This window comes from Poecile atricapillus, chromosome W, assembly GCF_030490865.1.
Source record: "Poecile atricapillus isolate bPoeAtr1 chromosome W, bPoeAtr1.hap1, whole genome shotgun sequence".
Classification (NCBI taxonomy): domain Eukaryota; kingdom Metazoa; phylum Chordata; class Aves; order Passeriformes; family Paridae; genus Poecile; species Poecile atricapillus.
Genome location: NC_081288.1, coordinates 30,738,986 through 30,755,986, shown reverse-complemented (window position 1 = coordinate 30,755,986; position 17,001 = coordinate 30,738,986). Strand labels below are relative to the sequence as shown.

Sequence of the window (17,001 nt, the reverse complement as noted above, 5' to 3'; positions counted from 1 at the left end):
ACACTTTTACAAAAAAAACCACAAAAGCCACAAAACAGCAGTCATGACATTAAGCCATAAGAAGAAGTTCTTTCATGGAGAATTAGTTGTTTAAACCAGGAAACTGCAGGAGAAATCACAGTTTTCAAGGCGGAAAAAGGTTTCTAGTGAATTCTTCAAGAGATTGTGAATGAGCCTTGGCAGCTCAGTATATTTATTCATTCTATAGGGAAGAAGACTAGAAGTAAGATCATAAAACTGGATGATGATAGGAACTTATCAAAGATTAAAAAGTCAAGGACCAGTTTGGCCTAATTCCAGAAGTCCTTAAGTTCGAAATTATTATTTTAAGAATGCTATGTAAATAATTAATAATATGCTTGTTTTTATACTTGCTACATAGCCTTCCCTTGTCCTCTGTTTATGGTAATTTTTATAGACATTACAGTGGGTTAGGTAGACCTACTGATCTGCTTCACTATGGCTGCTGTTAGGCTCTTTCATTCCTATAGTAAAAACATCATGTGCTTCAATAATCATGTACCCACTTTAAATTAAACTATAGAGTCACTTTTCCACACACTATAATTCAATTAAATTGTGGGACTCACCAGCATGTTGTGAAAAGTCCAAAGTATTTAGCTGTAAACTAATGGAAGGCAGTCCTAACTAATTTCTCTCTCTAGTATTTTTCCTCTGATCCTGAACAGCAATCATTATATCCTAAGAGAAATCAGGAGTGCCATTTGTGAGAGATTTTCAAGGACACTTCCCAAAAAGTTCAAAATCTGGACAGTAATTGAGCCAATACGATAAAGATTAATTTTACAGAAGACAAAGACTGAATCATCAGTGTGAAAGAAGTGTGTATGAGAAAAGAAGCTCAGAGTGCAAGATGAATTAATTGAGAAGAAATGTAAACCAGGCCACTTCCATGTAACCCTCCTCCCAGGAGTCCAACTATCTGTGATTCCAGACCTACTTTCAGCACAGTGCAGCTTGCAACTTTTCTCAGTTTCCTTCTGAGAAAATTGCTTGGGTGTGAGAGGGAGCTGTGAGGGAGTGCACAGGCTGGAAACATTCGAGATAAGAAAGGTAAAGTTGCAGACACAAGTAAGATTGTTGAGACAGGAAAACTGGCACCTCAAGGATTCAAGGAACAACACTCACATGAAGAGGCATAAAATCCTAACAAGAAAAAAGAAAGGTAAATCAGAAGATAGCAGCTCAGCACTACCACAAATCAGCCTGTTCCAGTGAGCCCCAGAGGCCAGCTCTCCCCTTTCCTGAGTGATGACTACTTGCCCATTATACTGAGTGACTCACTCGGTGGGGGTTGATTTAATGCCTGGTTCATTAGTCCTACAATATATTGTGTGTTACACGACAAATAACCTGCTTTGTGCTTTTAAGGTGTTTATATCTTGCCTGAAGAATCTCTATGGTAAAAGTTCCCTGAAGAGAGTGAGTCCCACAGGGGGAGGGTTACGTAAGTAATCCAGAATAACAGACAAGAATAATATCATTAGTCATCAAAGCACAGGTGCACAGGTGGGTTAGGGGTTTATAGAACATACTGGACTTATTTTTCAGCAGAAAATATGTATTTCTGAAAAGTTCCTCATAGCTGCACCATTGAATAAATTATATCTGAATCTTGATACAGACTCTGATCTCTCTTATGAGCCAAGAAAACTGGGAGACAAAAGCAGAAGTGTGGGTAAAGCCTAATCTAGGAGAAGGCATTCTGAATACTTACAATCCAAGGATAAGAAAATTAGAACAATGCTTCCCAGAAAGCATATCACAGAAGGAAATGGATCTGGGAAAATTCTAAATGATCTAAATGAAAAATTAATTAGTGAAACAAAATCTAAATTTCAAAGTCTGATTTGTTGAGGAAGGATTTAGAATGCTAGTGAGACCTTACAAGAAACAGAAGTGAATAACTTTAAAGATTACTCTACTGATTCAAATGCTTTTAGAAATTCCTGCTTGATTGTGTTTGAAGAAACACATGCTTTATGTACACATAAAAGTTTGAAAGAAAATAGCATGTAAGTCAGAGAGGGCATTACCTTGCTGGAATAATTTGAAATAAATTTGAAGAAGCTGAATATTCAATTTGTTTCTTAATGCCAGAGAGCTGGCTGGGGGACCAAAAAAGCTGAGGGAAGATGCACCACCAGTGCCTCAGACATTCTCCCTCTCTCATATGCTTGGTGCTCTCCTCACAGTGGTTCTAAATGTGCTTACCTAGATGATAATTTACAAGAATAATAAAAGTGTGTTGGAAATAAAGTAAGAACTGTTCTTTTTAGGAAGAGAAGAAGATTCAACGTTCTGATCATTCCAGTGTCCTATGGGAATAAAGGGTAAATCACGAAGGATAACTTTAATCACAGAGTCATTTAAGTTTTAAAAGACCTTTAGGTTCATTGAGTTCCACCATAAAGCTAACACTGTCAGGCCCCACTAAACCATATCTCTAAATGCCACACCTACATGTTTTTGAAATATCCCCAGGGATGGTGACTCAACCTTGGTGACTTTCCTGGGCAGCCTGTTCCAATGCTTGACAACTCTTTACTTTTAGTGAATAATTTTTATCTAGCATTCAATATGAGCCTTGAAGCCATTTCCTCTTATTCTATTGTTTTTTACTTGGGAGAAGAGACTGACCATGCTACAGCCTCCTTTCAGGTAGGTGTAGGGTGAAAAGGTCTCTCTGAGCCTCCTTTTCTCCAGGCTGAACAACCCCAGCTCCCTCAGCCACCCATCATAGGATGTGTGTTCCACACTCTTCCCCAACTTTCGGGATACACTCCAGAACCTCAACCTGCTTCTTGTAGAGAGGGATCCAAACAGAAGATACTATCTCTAGCATCAAACTTGTTTCTACCCCTTCAGGACCCATGGTTGATATCCCAATAGCTAAATGGAAAAAATCATCAAATATGAACAAAGGGATTCCTTGAACCAAATTAGGTATAGCTTTCATGTCAAATTTTGTGGCTGAAACTGATTAAAAAGATGAAATGAAGAAGTTATAATTTCTGTAGCTCTTGATAGATTTTTATTGCATATTAGGCACAACTTTAATTTAAACTTCTTGTTCCATTTACAACTTAAGCATCAAGAGCCATCAAACTAAGGGTGCTCTGAATTATTTTTAGGATTCTGAGTCTGTTTTTTCTCTTGTTTTTCAAGTGCCTGGATTTTGACCTACTCAAGTGAGGAGTCCTGTTCCTGACTTAGTGGCTTTGACCTTTATACATTCTTTCACGAAAACTTTCTGCCATAAGCTTTTCTTTGCCATCATCTGAAGAAGTAAGACCTTTGAAATCAATTTCAGACAGCAGGCCTGCTGGTCAGAGCTAAATATCTCGTTCTGACAGACTGCACAATGCTTCAAACCAATTTCTTGTCCATTTCTGAAAGATTCCCCTCAATTGAAAGAAAATAGTAATAGTAAATACCCTTCTAAGCTACAGATTTTCTCAGTGAACATAATATCATTACACTGAGCTCCTACCAATTGGGGGGAATCAAATATGCCAGGACTAAAACTGTAATTCTTATAAGGCAAAACTGTTTTATTAACTCTGCTCTTGAACAATATAATTCAAACATACCAGGCAGAAAAAAATATTTATCTCTATAGATTTCTATACCTATGGAAGTAATTATACAACTATTAACCAGCTTCTTCTTGCAACTCATGGCAAAAGGGGGATCTTTTCCCAAGAACTACAGACCTTCAAATGGAGCACAATGTTAAGCTTTAAAGTTAGAGGAACATAGGGGTTTGGTTTATACTAGCTTTACAGAAATTTATTCCTGCTAACTTCAGTGCAGATACTCCCCTTTTCATCAGCTTATGCAAGCTTGAAATCAAACCACAAACCTTTAATGACATTTTAATGATCCACTTGGGGGAGCTAAAGGGTAATTTGTTTCCAAATTGATTGTGGCAAAATAGGATGCAAAATTACAGAAAACAGTAAGAGCAGAATGATCTACTTTTTTCGACTCAGTGCTGGCTGGTCTATATCAGCTTCTGAGGCAAAGGGTCCCCTGTTCTTATTTTAATTCCAGCCATTTAGAGAAAAGAGAATCCCAGTTACAACTAACTCAACAGCAGACATCCGTAATGCATCAATCATATCCTGACTTCAATTATGTACCTACAAGATACATTAAATGAGACAGTTTGGCCCTTACACTACATTTTTGTGCTAGTTAACATCAGCTGTGACAGTGAGAAAAGAAATTCTAGCATTCAATGGTTTTGTCTTCCAACTCATATGAAATAACTCCTTTTATGATTTTTTTTTTCTTTTGTTTAGATGCTGGTCCCAGGCTGCACCTGCCTGTGCCTCATGCAGCAGCTATTGTGTTGCAGCAGGGCTTTGCACCATAGTTATGTTCTTCATTTCTCCAGCTTGGGACACAGTGGGAACTGTTGCCTAGCATAAAACTATACCAGCTGCTGTATCTCATGCTTGATTGACTATGGTTACTGGTAGCCTTTGGACTGCTCTGGGACTCAGGCACTAATCAGAGGCAGAGATGTAGTATCTCCTGCATCTGAAGGAAGAGCAGAGCCTTTTGTCTGTGAAGAATCAATAACATGTGATATCAGGCTTTTCTCCAAAGTAGAGGTTGCTCTAAAAGTTCATATAAACTGACATTACAATTTATTTCAGAAGTCACAGCAGAACTACAGTCATCAGTCTTTTATATGAGAAAACAAGTCACTTTCAGACATGTAACTCACATGAAAATTCCACTGGTCGAGCTGTAGTCAATGTCTTCACTGTAACATTACAAACTTCACCATAACAGCACAAACTTCCTCTCATTCCAAATTACCCTGCAGTGCAGTCCACATTAAAGTTTATGGTTGCCCACATGTGGTCATTAATTAAACTGAGACATGTAAATGAAGTTTCAAGCAAAAGTGATAATTAAATAAAAAATTGTGTTATTTTAGAATAACTTACTAGATATAAGGTTTCCTTATTTTATGTCTAATTCAGCTGGAGCATGTAGAAAAAGCAAATTACAAGTATCTCTACAGGATGCACTGTTTTTGGTCACTTTAAAAGCAAAGACGTGTTTTGTAGCTATAATCTCCCAAAATATATTTTTAAATGTAATTCAGCCTCCTGAAGGCAAACACAATCATGCTGATTGAATACCATGCTAAAGACATGGGTAAAGTAAATGGAAGCAAAAGATACAGTCAACCCAGCTACAGGCATGAACAGCACTTGATGACGATATCTGTGGTGTAAATTGCTGTTCTGCATTCTCCTTGATGTACAAAGACAAGCAATATACAATGTATTTGGGAGGAACTACTGCTATAAATTTGTCAACTTACATTAATTAATTCAATCTCCCATATTTTTTTCACAAGGTCCATCGATGTATAGCCATTAATTAGAAAGGATTTGGTATAGTCACCCAATTCAATGGAATCCAGCCATTCAGCTACAGAGGAGGGGTTGTAACCATCGTGACCGATCTGCTTCATCTGAAAAACAAGGATGAGCAAAAATTACTGGTGATACTCATTAAACACCTTTTGGAACAGGAGTTAAATGTATTATTTTCTTTGGGTCAGTTATCTTATTCTCTGATCAACAGTCTTTTAATGGTTAGTACAGCATGAAACAATTTTGTGAGCAAAAGCAGTGATAGAACTCCATTTTTGATGCATCTTTTTCTTATGGATGCTTGCGTTTTACACCAGAGTATACCAAGACTGTAGATGGAGTTCAATTCTTTCCAGACATCAGAGAATCCGTAAGTGAGGGAAGACAAGGGTAAAAGACACATCAATATCCTTACTGCCCAAAAAATCATATTTTCACCTTAGATTTCATAGAAGGGGAAGAAATTAAACTGAGAAATGGTTCTTTTGGTATCATACTGTGAATGAAATATATGGTCTTGGTTGTATTATTCCTAATTTATCTTTTCTACCAGGCTATATGTTATTTTATAACAGCTGAACCTGCGCTATATATTCCTGTCCCCAGGGAAGGTTTAAAAAAAGTCTCTTTCCTCTACCTGCTCACATTTTTCACGGCACTCCTGGGAATTTAACATGTTTTAAATTGCTCATTGTCAAGTTGCCTAAGATTGGACAACTGAAACAGATATTATGGGAATGGAATTGACAGAATAACGTATACAGAAGTGCAACACTGGCATGTATATAGAAACACAGCCACCTAATGTCATAAATCCTGTTTTCATAAAAAAAAACTAAGAAATACCACTGGCATCTATTTTTTCTGAATTTTGTTAGCTGCCAGGAAGTAAAAGCTGCAATTTCTCTTTCACAACTGTCTCTCAGTGACACAAGCAAAGACATTAAAGGTAGTCATTAAAGCCATTAAAGATAAAAAGGTATAAAGCCTCTACCTGTGCAGTTTGTTATGCCACACTGCTTTAATGAATTTCAAAGTAATCTGCAATATTGGCAAAAATAGAAGTAGAATGAGGTATAAAAAATAGCCTCAATTTTCATCAGTATTCTGCACATATGTCTTTGGAAGTGTAACTATTGCTAACTTGATAATACACTGAACAGGTAAATTGTTAAGAAGCTTTAGAGGGCTAGAAACCATGGGTTTTCCATAGGTTCTCCTGATTGTTCAGGGGTGACTGCAAATAGTAAAAGCCAGTCTCCCATTTTTAACTACTAAGATACATTCCTACTTTATGAGAAACAATGGAAGTGTGACAGAAACATAATTCTTTGAGCTTAAGTTTGAAGTGAGTGACAAAGTAATTTAAAAAGGAGAGAGTTCTGATCTTAATATCTTGCCTGAACCAATTTATTTCTCACAGTTTATTTGAAATATAATTTAAATTCAGAGCAGAAGAAAAAAAAAAAAAGAAGTCTTCATTTGAAAGCCACAGCAGTGTTTGTCAATCTGTCCATTCAAATGCAGAAAGCCAGCATGTCATGGTCTTGATCTGGGCTTCCTGCAGTGCCAGAGAGGAGTGATGCAGGCACATTGCTATGTGAATATGAGAATTTGCTCATAGTCTTCTGCTGCAGATGTTGGGTATAAAATAATAATTGCAATATTTAAATGATGTAATGAAATCATTGTCTTAAATCATAAAGGAAAGACAACAGAAATCACACGATTAACACTGGAAATCATAGCCTTTCAGGTTACTGCTGTAACAAATCATACTGGAAAGAAAGAGCTCAATTTTGTTGTTAAACTTGACATTTTGGAATGTACTTTCATCATAATATAGGACAAAATTATTCTATGTCAATAACATGGCAATGTCTTCTTTCATTGTCATTCTGACTTACATTAAATATTAGATTGACAGTAGTCTGTCCAGCAGATTGCAAAATACTGGAGGATCCTGGGAGGTCTGGCTCCTAGAAAACTTATTTCAGCATCCAATTTTAAAAAGGGTATGCTTAGATAGCAGACACTTGAAAAGCGGGAACCCGATAAATGGAAGAAGAAAAATCTAGCATAGAGATGACATCTCTATGTCCACAGGGAACACATGGATTTCAGAAAATATAAGGTATTTTTGTTTCCTTTCTCTAACAAAGAAAACTGAAGCACCGTGAAAACAATTTTCAACATATCCAGATAGGGCATGTTATGCAAATTATTTCCTGTGTTTAATACTATTTGAGCTTTACATTTAATAGATTCTGATTTTAAAATGATTTTTTTTTTGCCTCCTGATTTGAGAAAACCCTCACAATCTGGTCCATACTCTTGGAAACCCATCAGCCTCTATGAAAAGTAAACACAACATGACAAGTTTCTAAATTCTCAATTCCCACTGGAAATCTCCATCAAAAGAATTGTTGAAATTGATATTCCTTTACTACAGCAGAGTTGCAAAGGGCTGCAGGCAAGTAAACACAGGTGAACAATGCAATAAACAAGAGGCTGAGAACAACTGAAATGGATGTGACAATTTCAGTCTTTGGATTTGGTGCCAATAGATAAAATTGTTATTGGGTCACTCAATAGCCTACATGAAAATACACTGGTTTGTTGTAGTGCAGCAGCTGATTCTCCAAGGATTTTCCCTCTCCCTGTCCCAGAGTTTTGTCTGCTTGTATTCAAGGCCATGCTGCAGGCAGTGCAGCTGCTTAGCCTTGGATCAGATCTGTGTGAGGAAGAGCAGTGAGAAGTCTGGCCAGGGCTTTAGCCAGACCCCGCTTTGTGCAGGAGCTGCATGTGAGTTCAGATCCATGTCCTGACGCTTGCCTGAGCTATGCTGTAGCCCACAGCATAGTGTCTGTGTCTATGCTCACATTTGTTCATCCTCAACCACTGACTCATCCTCCAAGGTGGCCTTGTCCTGTCCTCATCCCTGTGAATGTCCTGTGGATTTTCCCTGGGATGTGACTGCTCACAGCCACTGCCACTGTCCCTGCCCTACTCACCTTGTCCCAGTGCCCACTGCCCCCCTGAGCTCCCAGCCCAGCTTCCCTGGCAGGACAGTTGCTACTATCACAAAAAATTAATCTCAGAACTAGAATATTTATTGGTTTCAACACAAAAGCCGTTATTTGTTTTGTCATGAACTGAGAACCACTCTCTTATCTAAAACAGGCTTTCTAAAATGCACCTAAAATGAAAATTAATAAAATTTCAGTATCTGTCCTCTTGTATGGAAAGTCTCTTTCTGCCTTTTAATAATACAAACTTTATTAACTGTCTTTCATAGTTACCTGAATGCTTTCCTTTCAAATACTTACTGACAGACATATTGGTTATCTATATGCGACAGTATCATTAATAGTATCTGCTTTTCATAAAAAATGTTATTGAGTTTTTAAATAAAAACACTTTGAAATATCTGTCTGGAAGTGCTGCCTTTTTACTTTGTCAGAGATTCAGTTTAGTTGAAAATTATTCCAGTCTTCATCAACAGGTCCTGGCTATTAGACTGTATCTTTTCTATACTTGGACTCCTCTCACAGATCATTTATACCCTGTAGGATTCCTTGCTGATTAATATTTCTTGAAAGAAAAACTCCCTCCTACCTACTGAGCATATTTCCATGCATATTTCAATCATTTTGCACCAGCTACAACACAGGCACCAGTGGTGTCAAACATCCAGCTAAGGTGCACACTGTTTGACTCAGATCAATGTAAAATCTCTGAGCTGCAAGTCATGAGTCTTTCAAATATTAACAGCTCATAAATAGGGGCACTATTGTTCTTCCACAGACAGTACTACCAGTTCATTCAGCTGTTTAGAGAGCAAAACCAATGTTAGCTTTGTCACCGCAGAAGATTTTCATGTTCCAACTGTGAAAAAGGCTAGGAATTGAAGCCCAAAGGATTTAGACAAAAATAAATGTTTAAGAAAGTATGATTCAAAATAGTATGGAAGAAGATACAAATCATATGAGATTTCTCTCCTAGGTCCTATTGATATATCATCAGTATCATTTTCTTTGAAATGAAGAGAAAGCAGAAGCCAGAAAGAGCTGTTTCTCATAATAAAATGGCAGTGTTGAGTAGTAGCCTAATGGGTTGAGAAATCCCTCACACGAGACCGTCTGTCCGGTGATATACTTTTTAAAAGTTTATCACTACTGTGTCACTAGAGCATTTTACATTAGGATAAAAGGTACTTTTATTCTAGAGTTTATCCAGATTTTTTTTGTCTCTGAAAGGTGGACAAATAAACACAAATAGTAACACTTCAAAGTAAACACATATACACTAGAAACATTAAGGTAAATTCAGTAGCATGGACTGTTACCAGTTTTCTCTGATCTTCAGACAGATGGGGAATTAATACTATGTTCTCCAAAGGTAATATCACTATCTAGTGGAGCTTAGTGTGTGTATCAAAATCAAGCTTTTATGTGCTGTAAAAGGAGGATGAGATTACTTGATTTTACAGCTTTTTAAATGATGACTATGATTACTGTGAATTTATGCTTGGGTTCATTTGGAAAAAAAATCTTTTTAGCAAGCATATAGGGTTTTCTTTTACACTGCTGGTGCATTCAAGAGTTTTAAGCTGCATTTTTGGGAACTTATATGAAACTATCAACTACCTAGGTAAGAAATTTTAGGTGGTTGCAATGGGGGATATATCAGTTAATTTTTGTTTCCTGCCTTTGTCATTGTCTGTTATACATTATATATTTTACAAATATGGTCAGATGGTCAGTTGAAGCCATGTTGTTGGAAGAAAAGATCACTCCTCCTCTGGAGTGTTGAAAGGGAAGGCTCAAAAGAGAGACACTTCTGAAGCCCAGAGAGCCTGGCTGGAACCAGGCACCACCTGGAGCCTGCAGTGCCTGGGCAGGAATTGAGCCCGCAGCCAGGGGCCGAGGGGCAGCTTTCACAGGGGACAGGCACGAATGACAGAGGACATCAGAAGACTTTGCATGTACTGCTGGTGAGAAAGGCACTGAGCAGAACCGGTCTCCCTGCAGAGACACAGTGGGTGAAGAAGAACTCTACATAACTTTTTGGGTTTCTATTCCATCTACCCTGTCACATATTTTTAAAGCTAACTATTCAAGCTTGTGTTCTATTAATGTTTGACTTTTCTTTCCACTAATCAAAAGCCTTCTGTCTTGTGGAGCTTGCTAGAAAAAGACAGTACAGGCACATTCACTTCACAGCAGTGTCTGATTCAGGATCTTGCCTCAATGGCAGGTTCAGAATACTCCTAACTGAGTTCAGTGTTTCATACCTAAGATTGTCAGAATTTCAGTAGGCATCCTTTCCATGTTTTTTTCAGTTGGAATCTGTCTTCCAAATTTAAAGGAAAATAGATGCACACCTGGGGGCTTTTGTGTTTTTGGTTTTTTTTTTCTTTTTTTCTGGAGAAATGTAAACAGTTACACATTCAGAAGGATGAAGAAACCTAGTTCTTCATCAGATACAGTATGTGGGACAAGGGAATAACAATTGTCATTCAGTGATAATGTATGCAATAGTTCAGACATATCCACTGCATAAAATGTAATCTTAAGAAGATCTAAATCTGAAATTTGTGGACTAAGAGGAAGCTATGACCTTTGATCTCATTTGAAAGTTTAAGTCAGCTCCTTCAGGTTGCTACCCTAGTCTGGTTACCAAAAAAAGGGGATAGCACTTCCTCTCATGTAGCATATTTCCTTGTCTGCTGACAATTCTCAGAGCAGCCAGTAGATATTGTGGAGCCAATCACAAATAAGAAAGTAAAAAAGAAGCAGGTAGGTAAGTAAGACATCCTGTAGGGCAATGGTGGCAGGATGAGCAGCATGCTACTATTATCTACATGGCATAGATAAATGTCAGCGTGTCATGTCCAGAGTGGCTCTCTGGTAGGCTCAGATGAGAAGGAGAATATTTCTGATACTGCTTTCATCAGGCAGTTTTGAAGCACGTGCCTGGAGAGGACATTTGGCCTGCCGGAGTGCTCTGAAGTAAATACTTGGAACTACAGCTTGCATGCTTCTACTGTTTCATTCCTATTGTGCTGCATTTACTTAAATAACATGGATGATCCATTTGTATTTCAGACTTGAAAAATTGATGTGTTGTATTGGATTTTAATGCTTCTTTCTGTCCTTATGGTTAAAGGTCTTGCAAGTGGCACAGTGAGCATGTGAGTGGCCTCCCTTCAAACCAGGAAAGTAATTCCCAGAGGTGTAAGAAGCAGAGAAAACAGCAGAGTAGAAAGAATGTCCTTTGAGTCCTGTTTTTCGTTTTGACTTCCAGCAGACCAGAAACAAGGAGTCACAGGCAGAAAGGGTCATCAACATTTTGCAGCATCTCCTAGTTTGGAAATTGTCTTAGGAATGGAAGTGCTAAATGGGAGGTAATTGAACACCAGGATTGAAATCAGCTTGCTGAGCTCTGGGGTGTCTAAGCCAATAGCAATATAACAACAGCAAACCCATGATGTGATCTTTCTTTGTTACATACACAGCATAGTTAATGAGCACATGCACAGTAGTTCTGTTTTCTAAATGCCAGATTCACTGTGCTTGCACAAGAGTGTTTCCTATGAGCAATAAGTCCAGCACTTTTTGGAAGAAGAGCTTTATCGCTCTTATAACACCACTCACAGACAGGATGTGCTCACAGCCTGCTCAAATCCTGCTTCTTGTCTAGTTCTGCAAAGCACCCAAGAAAAGAGGCTGGCTGCCTGCACATCACTGCTATTCCCAAACCTGCTTTGTGCTGAGACTTCTCTGTGCAGGAAGAACAAGCTGCTGTAAGAATAATTCTGAAGCCAGGAGAAGGCTGCTTCAGCTAACATCTTACTTCCATCTGTCAAATGAGCGCATGTGTTCCCATTATATGCCAGAAGAAGGAGCCATGCACTGAGCATCCCACACAAAACCAATCCTTTTTCTTAGATAAATTCTGAGATAAGCTGGGATAATTGCCTTTTTTTTAAAAAAAAAACCTTTTAAGGAACCCACTGAGGAGTCACTTGCACATAGGTTTGGGATGCTGAAATAGCTGGACAATACTCCTTAGGTTTTCTGTGTAACTTAAGTGTGACTAAAATTTTATGTCACGACTCTTACTACTTTCTTAGTCAACATACACTGCACGCAATTCTTTTCTCAGTATTTTTTCTCTCAAGGTATTTTCATCTTCAGTATCTTTTTATATGTTATCTCTGCTTTTCAACATATCTGAACTTTTTTTCTAACAGAGCATATAAAATCCTCCAACAAAAATTCATTGATTTCATTTTTTCATACAAAAATCTTAAATGTAATATTAAACTCTGCTATAAAATTTAAGACTGATGTCATCTATAAAATAATTCCATTTCAATAATTAATTTTGCAGATGATATTTCTACTAGACTCTCTTAACCTTACATTATTAAAATAGGCCATAAATTGCTCTAGTTAATATTAAGGTGAAACTTAAGTAACTTAAATTATGTTGGTACAAGACAAGAATTAGGGCCACAAACTCTAATCCAACAAAAATAAAGAGTATTTTGGAAAGAAGCATTCTATCTATCTCAAAGGTTTCAACCCTACCTACCTACTGGTGAATATACAATTTTTCCCTCTTATGAAATGTTCTTCTCAAATACAGAATATAACGGGAAAACATTTTGAGAAATCCAGGTAAACATGCCTTTTAATACAGTTAAACACCACATAAGAAACTACAATGATGAATTAGTCTATATTTGGCCAAAATGTGGGTATTTAAAACCACTTCAAGCTCTAGGCAATTGTTCCTAATCAGGATATTAGTGTTTGACATCTAGAAATTCATCACTCTTTAGGAAGACAGCAATTATGAGTAAAAAATTTTACCTACTAAATACCTGTTGCATTTCCAGGCTGCAGAGATGAATATGTATCAGAATAACAAAAAGAGCTTTTAAAGAGGTATTTTAAAACCTTGCCAACAGTTTTGTTGCTTGAGTTTTACCTTCCAGACTTATTAAGTGCTGCCTGAGGCTTTAAGGAGATGTTTGATAGGTGTTTTTTAAAGCACTTAACTTCCACCTCTAAATATGAGCTAAAAACTATCTCAGGACAGGAAACATTATTAGTAAAACTAAAAATAACACCCTCAGCAATGCCATTAAGTAAAAAATGCATGGAGTCATCGGGATTTAAATTAAATGAGGAAGAGAAAAGAGGTACATGTTCAAAACAAACAAACAAACAGAATTTTTATTTAATGAGATTCAAATTAGTGAGACTCCAATTACGGTTTGAAGTCTTAATATATTTAGATGGTATGCACTATTTTGAATGCAGGATGACAGAGCTGAACTTATCAACACACAATGAGATATACAGCAATGTTTCATGGTTTGTTGCAGGATGTGAAAGTGTTTTATGTCTTTAGCAAGCTGTTGTGAATACAACATGGGTGTGTTAGATAAAATTAGATAAAACTTCCCGTGATCCTAATTTTTGGGCTCTATAACCTGTCTTCAAAAGAACTCAGTTTATATAGGAAATAATGTGTTTTTACTATGTAAGCTTTCTTACATTGCTGAGTCATTTATGTGGAGAAACATGACGCACAGCTTCAGCTTGCAGCTTTGTTTTGGTGTAACATCTTTGCAGCAAAGACATGTTAAAAGCATGGTCCTTAGGGACTGCCTTTTTAGCTCAACAGGGAAGGAGCTAAAAACTATCTCATTCATGCTTTGAGCTTCAAGCCATCCTGTGTTACTTAATTATCTTTGGTTCAGAATTTATCTGAGTAACTGCATAACCATCCTGTTCTCAACTGGTTTTCAGGAGTACCTCTAGGTCTCGACTGTGTCTCTCATCAAGCAGATTTTAAAAGGACTGCAATTGTAGTTTTATAACAGAATCTGCTCTCAGCATTAGGAAACTCTCCAAAAGCAGACAATATTAGCAATGTTTTCATAAACACCAGCCAATGAGTGCAGATAGCACTATCATGATGATATATTAACAATTGATTCATTAATTTTGAAGAATGTAAACAAGACTACATGAAAGCTTATCTAAGAAGCAAGAAAAACAGAATAAACATAAAATACCATCAGCTATGAGCTCAGATAAAGACTACAAAATTTTTGCTTGAATGATAGTATTGCTGAGAAATTCATAAATTAATATATCAAACTTTAATATCTTTCATAATTCATCAACTGCTACTTCTAATACCTTAATTCTTGTACCATCTATCTCATTTGTCTAATATGGTACATAGAAAATTATTATTTTTAATGATTTTTGGTGTTTCTGTGTGCAGACTCACATTGTAGTATATATGGATTGACTAACACTCTCAGATTCAGAAACTACTTCACAACTTCTGATTTTCCCATACCAAAGAAACCCTTCTGCTCTTTTACAAGTCATCCATCCAGGAAGCCTTGATGCATCAAAAAGCCTTTTCCAACAAGGTCTGCTTCATGATCTAAACTGAAAAACCCTTTAATAACTCTAGTCATTCTCCAGTATTATGAAACATCAAGTGGACTAATCTCTACTTACCTCGATTATTTCCCACATGCTGCTACCAGAACATTCAGTGCACTTTACACTTGATTTTATTCCTGCCTTAGTATTTTGCACAAAGTATCAGCATCACATGTGACAGCCTTCGGAGCCCTACTGGTGCTCACTATTCATCATTCACTTACAAAATTTTCCAGATTAAAGTAGTAATCTTCCATGCTAAGTCCACCATGTCTTGTTTGGAAAGGTAGTAGAAGCCTCCTTCTACTGGAAGGAGTATGGAATGGAAGTAGAAGTGATAAATTCTGGTATGCAGAATATTCTACCACCGATTTTAAAATCTAGAGTTTAAATTGGCTAGCACTAAAAATGATTGGGAAAATGGCTGTAAGTCTTTCTGTCTGCAGCTGAGAAGCAATTCATATACGCAGCAGAAAATGAAATATGCAACCTGCAGGAAGTCTCTGTATCTCACACAAAAGCCAACTATTAGGAAAACAATCTTTCCTCTAATGCTTTTGAGTACTTATATAATGGGCAAAGTATTTCCAGGGCAACTGCTATGTTAAGACAGGCATTCTGGGATTCATGGACAGCCTTATTTACACATATGTAATGTCAATCTATAAATAGTCTGAAAGGCCAGAAGTAACTCAAATACACTCTAAACAGCCATCATGTCAAATCACTGATTCTTTTGTCAACCACATCTATAAGAAGGGAGTCCATCATTATTTTATGCCATATTTGCATATGCAAAAAATGTGTCTACAAAACCAGTGTAGTTATATCTATCTCCATTTGAAAAAGTGTTTTAAATAATGTGAATACTGCAGGGGTTAGTTCCCTCACTTGTATAATAACAGAAGGTATACCTTTGGGAGAAGCTGGATTGCTTGGAGTATTCTCTGTCGGTGCCCAGAGTTAAGGATTCCTATTTCCAAGAGATCCTGGTCCTCCATCACGTTGCTTCCCTAAAAATGAGGAAAAAAGGTGAAATAAAATTGAAAAACTTAACAGATGCCCTCAATAGCCTGAAAAAGGCCTTTCCGTCACATTTGAAAGAGAACACTTGGCTTAACTTATAGCATCTGACAAAAATAATAAAATAGTGGTTGCATTAATTTCCACAATAACAAAATATGGTGGAAGGTGCTTGAACCCATGGACTATTGCAACACTGCTGGCAGCACAGTGGAGAAATTGTACCTCTCACTCAAGCCAAATACCAGATGTGAACACTCTTTCATTTGGAACCAAGGACTTGACTACAAAATTGTTCAGGAACTCTCAATTTTTTCAATTCACCTCCTACCTCACCTAGCTATTTATGATGTTCATTTTTCTCTGGACTGGGAAAAGAACCCAACACAGAATAAGATGAGGAGAGTGGATGAGGATAAAATTATTTGTTTATTGATAGTAAAATGATGAAGAAAGGGACAGGTATCAACAAATTGTGCAGTCCCCATCCCCCTAAATTTAACTGAACCAGTTCAATCCTAACTTGTCACTGCTTTTATCTTTCTGCTTGTGGGCAGGTCAAATAGTTCAAAACATTCAAATAGCTGAAAAAGACCATCTGTTCAAACAATATACAAAACAACTGGCAAGAAAAGTTCATTATATAAACCTCCACAATTCAAACATCTCTTCTTAGGAGTTGTTAGCAGTAGGAGCTACACAAATAGGACAATACAATTCGTAAATTCAAGGAGTCTGACATCACCCAGTAAGTTCAGCATTTGAAGGTCAATTTTCTAAAAAGCTGGCAGTGACTATTGTAGGAATCTTTGGAGGTACAATAGTGGCTCAAAAGGGGAACTGCAGATGGATCAAGTCAGGATTGCTGGCAATCTTGTATTCTTTTTTGATCTGATCATTTAATAAAATAAGTCAGCTTTTAAAAAAGGTATTTAATTTTTAAAAAGTTTCTATTACAGTTGAAAACAAAACCTGAAAAAACAGAAGACCTGTCCTGATCTCTTAGCCCTGTTGGAGTCTCATGACACTAATTGGCTAGAAGCAAGAATTCTTACTTGTGCTCATCTAATTTG

At 37.1% G+C, this 17,001-nt stretch overlaps 1 protein-coding gene across 14 annotated transcripts in view; it reads right to left on the bottom strand.

The window, feature by feature from the left end:
- The window catches only part of LOC131591713 (ankyrin repeat and sterile alpha motif domain-containing protein 1B-like), a 407,097-nt gene that overhangs the window by 147,042 nt on the left and 243,054 nt on the right, over window positions 1–17,001 (bottom strand). For all 14 annotated transcript variants that reach the window (XM_058862673.1, XM_058862674.1, XM_058862675.1 and 11 more), the window contains 2 exons: window positions 15,820–15,918; window positions 5,369–5,521 (listed from right to left, as the gene is read on the bottom strand). In XM_058862673.1, coding sequence (XP_058718656.1) covers window positions 5,369–5,521; window positions 15,820–15,918 — 252 coding nt within the window. The remainder of the gene's footprint in view (window positions 1–5,368; window positions 5,522–15,819; window positions 15,919–17,001) is intronic.